Source organism: Lytechinus pictus, chromosome 1, assembly GCF_037042905.1.
Source record: "Lytechinus pictus isolate F3 Inbred chromosome 1, Lp3.0, whole genome shotgun sequence".
Taxonomy (NCBI): domain Eukaryota; kingdom Metazoa; phylum Echinodermata; class Echinoidea; order Temnopleuroida; family Toxopneustidae; genus Lytechinus; species Lytechinus pictus.
In genome coordinates this window covers 25,358,407-25,374,223 of record NC_087245.1, presented here as the reverse complement: position 1 = coordinate 25,374,223, position 15,817 = coordinate 25,358,407, and the positions used below count along the sequence as shown (strand labels likewise).

General features: G+C 34.3%; 1 protein-coding gene across 3 annotated transcripts in view; it reads right to left on the bottom strand.

Moving 5' to 3' along the window:
- Window positions 1-189: 189 nt before the first annotated feature.
- Window positions 190-15,817, bottom strand: part of LOC129259840 (supervillin-like) — a 34,279-nt gene continuing 18,651 nt past the window's right edge. For all 3 annotated transcript variants that reach the window (XM_064099015.1, XM_054898014.2, XM_054898015.2), the window contains 8 exons: window positions 15,127-15,390; window positions 14,433-14,655; window positions 13,798-13,928; window positions 13,292-13,447; window positions 12,663-12,824; window positions 12,320-12,441; window positions 10,178-10,333; window positions 190-3,543 (listed from right to left, as the gene is read on the bottom strand). In XM_064099015.1, the coding sequence (XP_063955085.1) occupies window positions 3,457-3,543; window positions 10,178-10,333; window positions 12,320-12,441; window positions 12,663-12,824; window positions 13,292-13,447; window positions 13,798-13,928; window positions 14,433-14,655; window positions 15,127-15,390 (1,301 nt within the window). In that variant the 3' untranslated portion in view covers window positions 190-3,456. The remainder of the gene's footprint in view (window positions 3,544-10,177; window positions 10,334-12,319; window positions 12,442-12,662; window positions 12,825-13,291; window positions 13,448-13,797; window positions 13,929-14,432; window positions 14,656-15,126; window positions 15,391-15,817) is intronic.

Here is a 15,817-nt window from a genome sequence, read left to right as displayed (position 1 = left end):
TGTGCATGTACCAGAATGGAAGGAGAGAAGAGTTAAACGAATCAATGTTGAAATCAACCTCCAAACCATTAGTTTGGCCTGTATATATTCATGAATAAATGAAAACCAAAATGGAAGGTGAAAGATGCATATCAAAATATCATCACAATACTCTCGAAACAAAATAAAAAAGATATAACAAAATCAAGCTTTGTTCTTTTCAAAGACAATTCCTAGTTTTTATTGAAAGAAGACAACTCTATACAAGAAGCCCTACTAAAAATGCGGCATTCATGACACAGGAAAATAGTCAAGAAAATACAAACATCACTTTATTATCAGTAAATACAAACATTCTCCCTCTGTCTCCCTCAACACGAGAGATAGCACAACTCAAGATATATTCATTAAACACAATAAAGCTTCAAAGTCTTCGGATAAAATCAAACTATGTTACATAAAGCAGTAATCAATAATAAGACAAGGCATGATCTTGTATAAAACATTTCACTGAGTTGCATAATAAAAAATATTACGAGAAGATTTGATTCAGTTTGTTCTATTCATTGTTGACATTAAGTAATAAAGTATTTGTCGATTTGTTAAAGCTATCATCGAGGTTGATGAATGGCGCCCTCATTCATCAGAAACTAGAAGAGCATAAAGTTGGTAGTGAAATATACAAATTAATACCCTTCCTGTTCCCACGCTCTTCAATAGACATAGATACACTGTAATAATTCAAAATAAATAAGCTAAAAGACGTTAAAATAAATATATAAATACGATTGATTTGCCATTGGTCAATCAACAGGATTAAAGGGTTGCTCTATTCAAATAACATTCAAGCAAATTCTATAATTATCATAGGCAGTGATGCTATCTCAAAAATCTATAATAAAAGATTCATACTGTATACACTCGTTTTTACAAATATGTAGTCCTATTTTGTGTTTCAGTAATGGATTTGCGATATAAGGAATAGAAATTCATTGACAAATGTATGATAATATATATTTTTATAAATGCATTCATATTTGGATTGTTCTCGATAAGATATTGTCTATAATTCAATCTATCAGCAAGTCGTATATATAACTTGCTTACAAATGTATGTATGCATGATTTAACATTCCTGCAGTCGTCACCTGACAAATGTGAATACAGCACTAGTTTGCATGAAAAATTGTCTAACTTCAAATGATTATCGGTGAATGTAACAAGGCTTTGTTCATACTTCCAACTCCCGATTTGTCATACACACCAAGTATTAAGACAATGTATCTCCAATTGCTGGATTTTATCAAAATAGTTCCGATTCTCTAACTTGTCGATTGATTGGTGTTGATTATTAGGACTAAATAACATTATATCTTGTACTGCAATATCACTACATGTGTACTGAATCAACTGCAACTACTCAATATTATATATTTACAATAACAAACAAATAAAATGCACAAACTTTGATTTGCTAGTCGGAAGCACACCATGATAATCAATATCAAAATCATAAAAAGAGTGAGATGCCAGTCTCTGATATGTATCAGACACACATTACTACCAAGATTGAAATCAAATATCACCATCTGTCTGTTCCTTACATTTCATAAAGTAATGAAGCACCCATACAAAGCCAGATTGCACTTTAGGTTACAATAAAACATTCTTTATTATTTGGGCATTAGGAGAGTAGCCACATCACGTCATCTATACACTGATATATAAAAAGCACCACCACCACCACCATCATGAATCTATTCCTTTTCCTGCCCTCGTGTAATGGTAAATATATATAAATACTATAATTAGTAAGTAGACTTTCTTTCAGGACAGTGATAAGGATAGATATAAGAAAAATTCTGATTAATGAATATACAGAAATTCATCTGCAAGAAAATATTTTTTTTCCTTTTTCACAAAGACACAGAAATGATACTGAATGATTAATGTGAATATCCAGGTCAATTCAAGGAGTTCTGGCCATTTCTATTTACAATTCTCTTCGCATCATTCTGAACAGTGTAACAGAGCCCCGGGTTACAATGAGCAGAATATATAACAGATTTCTTTCAGTTTACATTCATTCATTTCACTCACACAAGGTGTTTTTCATTGGCAGACTGACATGAAAACATTTTCAACCACGATCATTTTTATTCACAATCGTTTTTTTTTTTTTGGTTCACAACAATTTTTTTGTTCACAATCATTTTGTTTCCATCATGATTGGACTTGTTTACATCATAATCATTGTTATCATGATCACACTGATCTCGGCAATTTCACACGATGACCCTGCCTCAGATGCTTGTATGTGTACATGATCATCTGGTCAGATCTGCAACATTTGTTTGATCTAGTTCAGTCAATTTCTTGACACTTTACTTCCCACAATATATAGCCATTTACCTCTCATATTTAGACATTTCTACCCTTTCCCCATCTCATGAAAAAAGAATCCATTCTGCTGGTACTACCCTTAGAGTAAACTTCTATGAAAGCAAGACAGAAGTTTCCTGCTTTGAGAGAAGAATCTCGCACTTCGTGTATATAGCCCAACTAAATCTTGAATTTGTATTGATTAGTTCAAGCTCAAAATTACTTAGGAACTAAGTTCAATCACCTAAAAAAAGTTTCCAAAAATTTACTTTATTATTGAGTATGGCTGGCAGGCTCCCCAAAAAGCAAATACAATTCAGAAGCAGTATGTCAGAGCGAAATAAGAATGCCCGTAATAATTTTGATAAACAAATAGTGATACTCTTGCACGTCTTCTTATCTTAATGAAACGAAAGGAATCAGTTTTATTGCTTAATTTGCTACAAATGATAAGTCACAATTGAAATAAATTTCAGCTAATAAGATGGAAGACATTTTATTCATTGAGAATTAATCACAGGAAGCTCCTTAAAACAATTCCTTAAAACAAATACTATTAATCATAATCTTGAGATTGCTTAAAAAAGGGGTTTGAAAGGGATATTTTATTGTTGGAAAATACAGAGGACGAGGTACTCCTTAATTAGATATGCATTCCATTCCATTTCCATTGACTGCATTCTCTCTGATCATCATCAAAATAATTATAATAATAATAATTATATATACTATTACTATCATCATCATAATTATTATAACATTGTGAGTGCCAATTCCACTGTAGAGGCTCAATACCAATAAAGAATTAAGAAGTAAATATTAAGGTTCAAAGAATTTTTTGAAAAATTCAAACGAGATTTAAGTGTTGATGTCTTCAGGAAGGCTATTCGGCAACTGCCCTCTCACAGGGAAGCAGACAGCATGTACATCCACACAAATCCTTCCAAAGAATAATTCTCACTCATTCAAACCTCTCAAAAAATACCCAGATTGAAATATTGGGTTTGTTTGAAGACAGTTGCAGGAGTCCCATCCGTCACAGATGAACATGTAACATAAGTCTTTGAAATATTGCCTGGCATAGCAACAGTTTGCTTAGAAAAGGGCGTTGTTTTTCTTGAGGTTCTTCTGTTTCCACATTGGCAGTTTGTAGAACTCATCTTTGGTCATACTCAGGACAGACTGAAATTGAAGAGAAATGAAATTGTAATATTAGAATAGTGAATTGTGCATAAAAAGTTCAGTTAACTCTTTAAATGCCGTTGGCAGCTATACGTGCCCTTAGCCCTCTAATGCCATTGGCACGTATGCGTGCCCAGAGAACTTTTTTTTTTAAACCAATTTTACAGCCAGAAAATCAACACCATATTTTCTGTTTTTTATGTTGTTATACTGGCCAGGAATTCACCATTCATTTTATCATATAAAAAATAGTGGTTTACATAGACATTTTTTGAGTAAAATTGTATTTTTGCATCATTATTTTCAAGAGTTGATTTCGGATATTGCCGCGATCTGAATCAAGATTTCCCCTATTGACACGTGTGATATACTAGTAACGGTTGTGTGTAGCAATACACGTACTTCTATGGGCAGAGCAACGGCGAATGTGTGAAGACATTCAGCTCGGAATTGACCAATGACCGAGCGGTACGATGTTCCTCACCCAACACTACTCGCCCATTCGCTATTGTTACATGAATATTCATGAGCTATCGATCGGGTCTTTTGCAGGCCAGTATGGTAGTATTCTTGTGTCAAGGCTTTTTTCTGCCTGCAAATGTGCACTGTTTGGGGATTTTTTTTTTGGGGGGGGGGGGGCGGGGGAAAGGTCTTATACATTGTTTTTAGCATTGTCACAAAATTGTTCTCGTTATAAATATATGAGTAAAGAAGCCTGTCATTTCCAACTCTCGTCTGCGCACTGCAATCATCACACTCATTATTTATTTATTCGTTTCTTATTGTTATTAATATTATCATTATTAGTATTACTATTATTATAATTATTATTATCATTATTGTTATTGTTATTGTTATTATAATTATTATTATCATTATTCTTCTCTTTCACCTTCTTTTTTAGTATAAAAGGGATGGTCCCGGCTGAAAGTATTTATAGTTTTATATACAAAGCAGAATTCACTGAGCAAAATACCGAAAATTTCATCAAAATCGGATAACAAATAACAAAGTTATTGAATTTCAAAGTTTAGTAATATTTTGTGAAAACAGTCATAAATATTATAATTACATATTATGTCATAAAAATGATTGTAATCATATTAATTGCATTTCTCCTGCAGCAAAACTCTCTCTTTATAAACTTAAGATCAGGTAAATAATGGTTCATATTCGTTTGTGTTTTTATAGCCCTACCATTATAAAAAAAGAATTATTGATATTGTTACGCTTATTAATATCATATTCAAACTTCTCACAAAAATATGAATTGTTCAATTTTCTCCTCGAATAAAATAGGACGAAGCAAAAAAAAGTGATAATTAACCTCTCCCTGCGGCGGAGCCGTTTTGGTACATTGCTGGTATTTGGATCTGTGGCGGTGTTTTCCGAATCAATTGCTAATTGCGCCAAACTGAAGTGTTTTCAGGATTTTTAGTAAATGTAAATATGAAAGAGCAGACATTTTTTCTTTCTAGAAACAAAGGTATCGCTTCTCAAATCAACAGAATAGTTAAGAAATTTACGAGGAAAAAGTCGTGTTATTTTGTAAAATCTTCGCTTTTCCCCAAGTCAATAGGCAATGTGTACAAAAATGTGTAAGGGCAATCAATGCCAGCAAAAAGATGATGGGTAAATTCCCCTACACGCTGAGCTCTTATGTCAAATGTGATATCATATACTACTAAACGAAAAAAATGAATCAAGCAAAATTGATAACAACACCAAATAATGTACCAAGTTTGGTGGAAAAAATAAGCATCAAATTTGCATCGGTTACGGAAAGAAACCTAAATATTATTTTGATCATCAACAAAATATATGATGTCAATGTGGCAAGGGCGAAATAAAAAGTATGATGTGTGTAAGGAAGAAAAAAAAGAGAAAATGGGAGTGAGCAAATCAAGCGAGTAAACGCACTTTTCATGATCTTTTATTTACAAAATTCTGTGAATGTCATGCATTTTCCGCAATGCGTTTTTTCCCCCATTCTTCATCATTTGTTTTATTAGCGGGATATAATTTATATTAATCAATGTATCATTTCTTCCGATGATCCGCTTTCTTTTGTTTCTCCCTTTTTGCCAGCAAAACGATGATGGGTAAATTCCCCTACACGCTGAGCTCATATGTCAAATCTGATATCATATACTACTAAATGAAAAAAAAAATGGATCAGGAAAATTTGATAACAACACCAAATTACGTACCAATTTTGGTGGAAAAAATAAACATCAAATTTGCATCGGTTACGGTAAGAAACCTAAATATTATTTTGATCATCAACAAAATATATGTTGTCAATGTGACAAGGGTGAAATAAAAATATGATGGGTGTAAGGAAGATTAAAAAAAAAAGAAAAGTGTGAGTGAGCGAATCAAGCGAGTAAACGCACTTTTCATAATCTTTTATTTACAAAATTCTGTGAATGTCATGCATTTTCCGTAATGCGTTTTTTTTTATTCTTCCTCATTTGTTTTATTAGCGAGAAATAATTTATATCAATCAATGCATAATTTCTTCCGATGTTCCACTTTCTTTTGTTTCTCCCTTTTTGCCAGCAAAAATATAATGGGTATATTCCCCTACACGCTGAGCTCATATGGCAAATCGGGAAGCATAAACTGGATTACTACTAAATGGAAAAAAAATAATATATCAAGCAAATTTAATAATTGGAAATGTAAATTGTACTAACATATCGAGTATGTTGATTGTGCATAAGTCCTACTGCATGAATATTGACAATGCACGGTATAAAGAAACTTAGTGGTGTCACTTATATATCATTTGAACAGCAAATAATGTCCATTTAATTTTTATTTCAGGGAAGGGGAAGTAAAATTAATCCTTACTAGATTGATATTTTTAATGACGGGGTAATTATAAATATCACAAATAAAGAGGTGTAGAAAATATAATTTCTGATATTGTCGAAAGCAATATCTTACTTTTCTGATAGATGATCCATTACAAACATATTATTTGAATAAACAATCGTAAGGTTCAACAAATTATAAAGATCTAAATTTCTCCAAATTGTTAGTAATTTCTACCTTCAAACCCCATTGCTTCGTTATTTATGTTCCATCTTTTATCTTTCAATTTCCTGTATTTTTGATTTGTCAAGGATTATATAGCCTATACATTTCTTCAATCATAAATCTTATCTTTATCCTTTATTTCTAAATATGCAAAATAGGCTTCAGCTACAAGGTGTGCTGTTTCCCCGTGATTTCTTGTTCTCATTCTCGACATTATCCATGCCATCTTTACCATCATCCCTATCATTATCATCATCATCATTTAGATTACAGGAAATTTGACGTATATTGTCGATGCTAAATGTCTTAAAGTCTAAACAAATATTTGAATAAAAATTATGTACTTTAATGGCAATAAGTCAATGGAAGGTGTTGGGGAAAGAGACGGAGGAATCTTAATCTTGATCTCAACGGAGAGAAAAGCTATTGTGCGTATCGGAACCTTTGAAAGTATTCGAATCAAAAGACGCGCGCGTGGCCCGATTTCTATGAACATCCTGTGCTAAATTGCTCTCCTCGATAATAGGTCAGGAGGGAGTGCGGATTAGACATTCCTCGTGAAAGGGAGTCTGGGCATCTATTGTTCATGACTTGGTGGCATGAACAATAAAAATGCAGTCGCTATCAGACAGGTGGCTACTTTGCTCGCTTGCGGAATGAATGAAGCCTAAAGTTTGAAAATAATCAATTATTCAAAGACATAATATGCAATGGGGCCCTTTTCTTGTCTAAAATTGCCATTATATTTTCATATTCATATTGCATGATATTATCCACACGAAAAAGAATATCCGGCATGTATTGTCCATTCCTTGGCATGTACGAGATGCATAGTTGGCCCAGATTACAGTCTGTAAATTGTCAGAATACCAGTCTTATAATGACTGTAATCACAAAATTCTAATTGCGTAATTATTCATTATATTTATCTTAATTTTGGTTACCCTGGAAGCCGGGGGGGGGGGGGGTCTCTTACTTCAAAACGGATCAACCTTAACATTTTTTGACAGTTTAAGAATGAGTGTTCACAAATATCAACGTTCATAATATTTTAAGCGATTCATTTGTCCGACCAGGACACCCAGTTTTTGTACTGCTGTAAAAAGTAGTTGTAGTGTAGTAGCAGTAGTAGTAGTAGTAGTTTTGTTACTCTCATTATAATTCATTAGCTCACTGTAAATTATCGTTTATCATTTAAGCACAGAATCTATGCAAAGATATAAAAGTAAAATAAAAGTGAAAAAAAAACACGGCATGAAAAAGAAAGGAGAGAGAGATCAGAGATTACGAGAGATGGATAGATAGATAGATGGAAAGAGAGAGAGAGAGAAAGAGAGATGTGAGATCAGTTATTTACGTAATAATGATAACGTATGAATATTATGCTAGAATTATGTTTTGTAATAAATACATTTAATTGTGTATTCAACCTTGGTCATCACAAAAAGGGCTAAAAATCAACATAAACATTTCCACCTGACCTCACTTTTTTGTAAGGCGAGGGGGGGGGGGGGGTCAGACCACAAATACAGAACAAATAGAACTAAAATTTCTTTTTGAAAATTTGTATTGAATTTATTTTTAGTTTGTAACTGATCTGTATTTCCTCTTCTTGATTCACGAAAAATAAACATTTTTTCTTAGTTCTGTGTACTTTGCCAAAAACGCCCATATTATTTTGTGGGATTTTACACCCCAAACCCGTTAGTATTGAATCTGTCCGATCCCTCTTTATCTATATTTCAATATATCATCTTTAGTTTTCTATATTTTGTCTCCTTCTGACTGGCAATAACTTTGTTACAGTACGAAAGCCCGTATAGTATGTACGACGAATCGACCCTGACAAAATATGGCCAAACTTTACACTGATTCATGCTTTTGATCGATAGTTGAGAGGGTCGCAAATGTCTGTTGCCGACACTGGATAGAAATCGCCTACATTATCCAAAACAGTATATAGTTGAGTGCATCGCACACCACAAATCGTATCCAGGTTACGATTTTTCTAAAAACATGTTTTGCATTACGACAATATTGACAAGAATTGAAATGACATAAAATTTACACTGCGCTAATAATTTTGTTTCCCCCATAGCGGTTGTTTCGGAATACCGCGCATTCTGAAAAATTACAGGGTCTTGTTTTGAAGACTACACGAATGTAAGGGTACGGTTGGCTGCACTGTGAAGATACATGGCTCTAATATATTATTGTGTGTGTTTGCGTGGGGATCGCAGCTGTGTTGTGATTGGTCACTTGATCGACGACAATGCCCTTTTTTGGAAAGGTCGGTTTCTATTTCGTGTGTATAAACCCTCTCACATTTCAGAGGAAATAACTTGAATAGCAAAATAGTATTTCATTAAAAAGAGCATTATTTTTCATATTTCTGTTTGCTCAATTTCATCAATAGATACGTCATTTGAAAGGGTAAACATTGAACTTTAATTTTATCCTCTTAATTTTTTGGTATCTCTACAATTACTCAGGTTATTTACTCTTTGAAATGTTCATGAAACCGTAATTTTCTAGGTTTTACTTATTGAAAAAAAACTATGTAAAATATTTCATCTTTTCTCAATTTTTCCGATTGCAAATATGAAAGGTCATAACATGATCATAAAGTTCATGAACCATGCATCATTTCATATGTAGAAGGTTTCATTATACAACGTACGGGTAAAGAGATATGACCGTTTTAAAATCGGTCTCTGCTTACGTTTCGGTCAATTTAGGATTCCCTCGAATATCCCTGGCACTATAGGGGTATTGGGCATGGCATAGTAAGAGTTAAACCAATTTTTTTTTCCTTTTACAATTTGATTAACTGAAATTATATTTAGATCATTGCATCTGAAAAAAATGCTCATTTGCACTGATGAAATATAATTAGAAAACTTTACACCAATTAAAAGAATAAATGTTATCACTTTCAATAGGAAGTATTACAAGATTAGAAGGAGAATCTAAAGGGGAATGCCAGAGGTTAAGCTGACTCTGAAACAACAAATGTGTCAAGCTGATTAATTCCAGACACAGTGAACAAATTCTGTGTTTTGGGGAAAAAACTTTTTTATTACCAGTCAATCTTCAGTAATACTGACAATTTTACATATTCTGTGTCTGTTATTAGTATATTAATGCATGTATATATCGTTTTATGGTAAAAATGTTTGAGGTTTTTTTTTCAGATGAAGGAGCCTAAGAATAAAGATGAAATAATGGCAGAAAAATGATGATATTGCCAATTTGAAGATTAAGAGGTGATCATAGAATGCTTCATATAATTGATGGTGATGGTGGTGGTGGTGGTGATGATGATGATGATGATGATGATGAGGTTGATGATGATGATGTTGATGATGGTTGATGATGATTGATAATGATGATAATGAGGATGGTGATGATACTACTACTACTAACTACTACTACTACTACTACTAACAAAAATAATATTATAATAATGATGATGATGATGATAATAATAACATAAATAATAATAATTTAATGATTCTAATAACATGCGACATTTAAGTAACACTTAATACAAATATTTATAAATGTTAAATGTGGTGTAATTACTGACCTTGAATTCTTGATCTGATAGATACGTCTCCAGTTTGAGTGGATCAACACCCTCAGGTAATGGCCTCTTACTAATCTCCTCCATGGTATACGTCGCTTTGGTTAGTTTAGCCAGTACATCCTTCACCAAGATGGCTTTGTCACTTTTCTTCCCACTCTATGGAATGATCAGAAAAAAAGAGGAAAAGAGGAAAATAACAAAGTTGAAAAAAACATTTTGGGCATTTTTCCTCAGTGTGGAAAGAAAGGTTAACTTTAATAAACCAAACTATAATAAGTTTATAATTCTGCTTCAAAATCAAAAGGATGCCTTAGTTCTAAGACCTGATAATATGAGAGTAATGATTACAACAAACAGTCACATCAGACACCTCCCCCTATGTTTGCTCAATTTCTACCTCACTACATGGGCTACTTGAGATGTTATAATTTGAGAGAATATGCAAGTAGAGATGGATGATGCAATTTTTATAATGGGAGTAGAAATATGCATTTCATTTTTATATGCATGTAATTTCCTCAATTGTGTATTGTTTTTAACTGTAAACTGCATGCCTTTAATTGGGGAGAGCCCTCAAAGATCTATAGATAGTGCATAAAATGTTGTGCTCTCATTTTTTTGTGTGCATGCAAATGAAAACTATTAGGGCCCGTATTCTGAAGTCAGGTTTAAGTTCAACTCAGGTTTAAAGTTGTGGTTTAAGTATGGACAGCCAAAAGTATCAATTTTTTTTATTAAGTTGTACGTTTCTTATGTTTGCTGTGCTCTTTCTTGATTCATCGATGGTGAAGACAATAATCTATATATACTTCCTAGACAATTATGAATGATTTGAGAGCCAAATGAGCTGAAATATGATATCTCTACTGTTAGTGATTTATGTAACAATTGGCTGTCCATACTTAAACCACAACTTTAAACCTGAGTTTAAGTTAAACCCGACTTCAGAATACGGGCCTAGATGTTCAAACTGAATTCACAGTGTATGCTTGCAGTGAGTAACTACATCACTTGATTGTTATTTTAATGAAGAAGAATACACTATGAGGGGGTGGGGGTAGAAATTCATCAGATTAAAAAGTCCCTCATATTTCCCTATGGTCATTGTTTCAGGTAAAAAATAAACCCATACATCTATTTGCTGACGTGCAGGGAGGACCCTGTCTTTAAATCATCTACTTAGCCAAGGTGACCAGCTGTTGTATGTACATTCTTGGAATACCAAACCAGACAAGTATTGGAATCAGGCAGGAGAGGGAGGGGTGGGTGGGGTGGAGTGGAAGATGGAGAGAGGAGGACTGATGAAGGATAGAACAGGAGAGAAAGTAAAATGATTGGAGAGAGGTATGCTGCCTTATCCAATATGAAATTCATTAAGAGGGCAGCTAGTCCGACAATGAGAACTGTAATTGATTGACCGAGTTCCAAACAATAACAACGCCCATGCATGCTCATCCTTGGGCACTATTTTTAGCCACTAGCCATTACTTCATATAGCTTGAATTATACCTAAACTTATTTTGAGTTGAGGGAGAATGAAAATACTCTCATTTATTTCTTTCAACAATATATACATGTAAAACATACAAATATCATACATTTGAAAATATATATACAAATATAATCATGAAACAATAAGATGAGATTAAAAAAAAAAATAATGAAAAAAAGGTGTCCTAAAAAGCCTCAAAGGCTTGAAAAAAGGGAAATTAAGAATAAAACATAAGAATGATTATAGAAAATGATTCACAAATAAAGCAGAGTACCCGAATGCGTCGCTGCAAGAGTAACATAACCATCATAATTATCATACACAGAGCTGGATACATTGTGATAATAGGGGATAAGAATTCACCACGTTTCACTTCAAATACTTTATCATGAAACACACCATAAACACATGACTAATTCTTCTTTGTACACCATCTTCCATTATTGGCCTAAGGGGTAGTAGATGAATATGGGATCAAGGAACAGTGGGAGAACCAGTATTTTGAAATAGAGGGGGGCGCCGATGACAACTTTCTTAGATTTAGCAATTGAAAGTGCATGTTCAAGTCTCAGAAAAAATAAAGGGGTGCTCGTCCCTTGTGCCCCCGTCTAGATCCGACACTGGAAGATTACATAATGCATTGAACCTACCTCTTTGTTGAGTTTCATGACATCTTCTCTGACTTCCCAGTAAGGAAACAGGTTTGTGAAAGTTAGAGGTTCAAGCCCCGCATACACCAGGTAAGCCTTGGGTGGGTTTTTCGGCCTCTTTTCTGCAATAAGAATAAGAAAATCGATTAAAAAAAACCTTCACATTCAGAACATAATAAGGACAGCTTTTCAAATACACACTGTACACACCAGCACTATAAAATATCAGTAAATACTATAAAAAATACTAAACATTGATTCTGCAGAACTCACGGAATTTCTGGAGCGATGTGTACACTTTTTATTTCAAATATGGTAGTACAATCATTTGGAATCTACACACCTTTGCAGTAGGCCATGATCGTCTCCATTGCGAGCTTCCTGTCTATGTCCCATCTGATCTTTGCTGAGCCGGTCTTGGTCGTCCCTGAGGCCGACTCGTGATCAGCGGGCCACCAACCTTGCCAGAGGTATATCTCATAGTGGTTGTCTAAGGCATAGAGAGCTGAATTTGAAAGAAAGGAAAATGAATAGAGATGGTACATAACTACAACTCAATAAATAATTTTCTTGGAAACAATAACATCACAAAGCTCTTGCTAATATATTCACAAAGTAGTAATCAAATAACTTATTGCAATGTTTTACACTAAAAGACTTGTTTTTATATCCTATATTGATAATGATGATGATCATCATCATCACCATCATCATCATCATCACCATCACCACCACCACCACCACCAATACCACCACCACCACCACCATCATCATCATTATCATCATCATAACCACCACCACCACCACCACCATCATCATCAACATCATCATTATCATCATCATCATCAACACCACCACCATCAACACTACCATCATCACCAGAAATCAGCACGATATACTCACATCACTGTCTATGACTACATCATCATGATCCTTATCACCACCATTATCTATCTAGTTTAAGAATCTTACCTGGTTGTTCCCCGCAATACAGGTCTGACTGGAGGAAGGGGTATGGAGAAGGGTATTCTGCTGACCTTGCAGGGTAGAGAATTTCATTGGATACAAACACTCCTGAGCCGCTGGTCAGATTAAACAATCTTGGGGTATAATCGTACTTGAGAGGATCTGAAAGGGCATATGAAATTTTCATATGTAAATTTAGTACACAGAATAACCATTGAAATTAAAAATATTGGGTAGAAAAATATGAGATTTTCACAGAAAAATTCATGATTATATTTTGATACAATTTCTTTTTGATATGAGCCTATTCAAAAGCTTCTTTCATTCCATTGCTTTATAAATGATCTACCATGATCCTAAAATGTGTAAAACGGTTGTGGCGCACCTTAGGATCTCCCTTGCATTAAACAATTATCTGCACCATTTTAACATTATTCTGGTCCTTTACTTTTGTTTTACCTTTAATCTGTTCTTCATAAATAGTTGATGGAAGAGAAGCAAAAGAGACTTACCACTCATTGCACTATCATATGTATTCCTATCTTTGCCCATAGCTTTGGTGAAGGCAGCTGATTCTTTGCCTTCCTCCATCTCTTCTAATGTGATGCTGCAATCGGTTGATAGCCCCGCTTCTTGTGGAAGACTTTATAATATGATAGACAAAAATCAGAATATACAGAACATAGTTAGCTTCACAGGAATATAAATAAAAACAAATTCAATAATCATAAGCACCGTATTTCAGTCATTTTGAATTTTTCACTGAATAACCTGAAAAGTACTGAAAAATTATATTACAATAAGCTTGGAAGTCCATGTTACGCCCTCAAAGAGGACTACAACAAAAACATTTTATACCTTTATCTAAAAAATTGAAATGTTTTGAAGGTGCGCATGTTCATACAGATAATGCCCATTGCATTTCATTTACATGATACAAGATAAAAGAACAAATAAAATGCATAGTTGTGTTTTGCCGAAACCCTGATTTTTGTCCATATTGGACCACTCAGCTACAGAAACATACAGAGATCTACATACAGTACATTCTGTTTTAAATAGTATTTCTATTTTCGTTGTTTGTAATTTTATTTGTTTATTTATTCATTCAATCATCCATTCACACCAGATAGATACCCAAACTCACTTTTCTTTCAGAGCAGCAGCAGCATGTTGAGCACATTCTTTGGTTGCCTTGGAAACCTTGGCCCCATGCCAAAGATGCAGACTAGCCTTCTTGTTATGGACTCCACTGAGGGTAAGAAGAACGAAAGAGGTCCTGGACCGTAGACTCCTCATCTTAGCAGGAACTTCCATTAGACTAGTCTCTTTGGTGTGTTCCCCTCTCACACAGTACAACCTGTAGGGGCCTGCATTAACAAAGATAAACACTTTCAATGATGTGGAGAAGTATAAAGGAAGCACTATGTCTGTTCCAAAAAGCATTTATTTCATAAATTTAATTTCTGAGGAATTCTTATTCAGATATGGCCAGGCAGGCCTATCTCAGATAATTCCTAAATCCTTATCACCAATGCGATTGCATTGAAGTAAATGAATGTGGTCCTATCATATCATATGCATGTATTCTTTTAGTTTCCTACCAATTTTTTCTTTCTTTCTCCCTCTTTCTTTCCTTTTTTCCCATTTTTTTGTTTTGTTTGGGAGGGGGACGGGGCAGCCAATTGCTACTCCTCTCCCCCGTTTTCATGCCACTGCAAAGTGTTCTGATTTGATTTTGCTCTTTTCCTTAGTTTGCTACTCATTCCAAGAGAGAATGCCGTATCTCTCCCATTGGGGGGGGGGGGTATTTTTCAATTTCAAATGTTGAAATGTTGTACCTTTAGTATTTGTCTGCTCGTCTTCTCTCTTGCCCACATGGACCACCATCCTCCCTTTGAAAAGCTGGAAGAATGCAGCCGGTTCCTTGCCCTCCACCACCTGCTTCTGAGGACCCCTCTCCTCGTCCAGCTCCACCGTCATCAGGGCCGATGCCCCCTTCTCGTTGATGGTGCTCTGCTGCCCCTGCCAGAAGAAGTAGGCGCACCTCTCCCTCCCCTGGGTCCCTCCCCACCTTGATGCGGTACCCTTTAAGCTCTTCATACCTGTTAATATTTGAAACACAAATGTGCATAAATGTACATGCATTTCTTTCTAAAGAATATTCACCAATCTCACCCATGATGCAAATTATATTTTTTCTTAGGGGAAAGTGGTTGATGATACTGATACCTTTTGATGATACTATTCGAGTATTATCAATAAAATCCATTTCATAAAATTACTTTCATAGGTCTTTATTGCAAACTAAAGTGTTATAAAAATATATTTCCATCTTTAAACAGAAAATATAGAATATCACAATCTCTGCAATTAAATCTACCAAAGTGATCGTTTCAATTAAAGCAATAAAACCAACCAAACAAATAATATTCAGGATGTATGGTAGGGTTTTGGGGGCATTATTCTATCAATCATTCTATCTTAAAAATGCATACCCTTCATGAAACTTTATCAAGTTTGGGGTTTTTT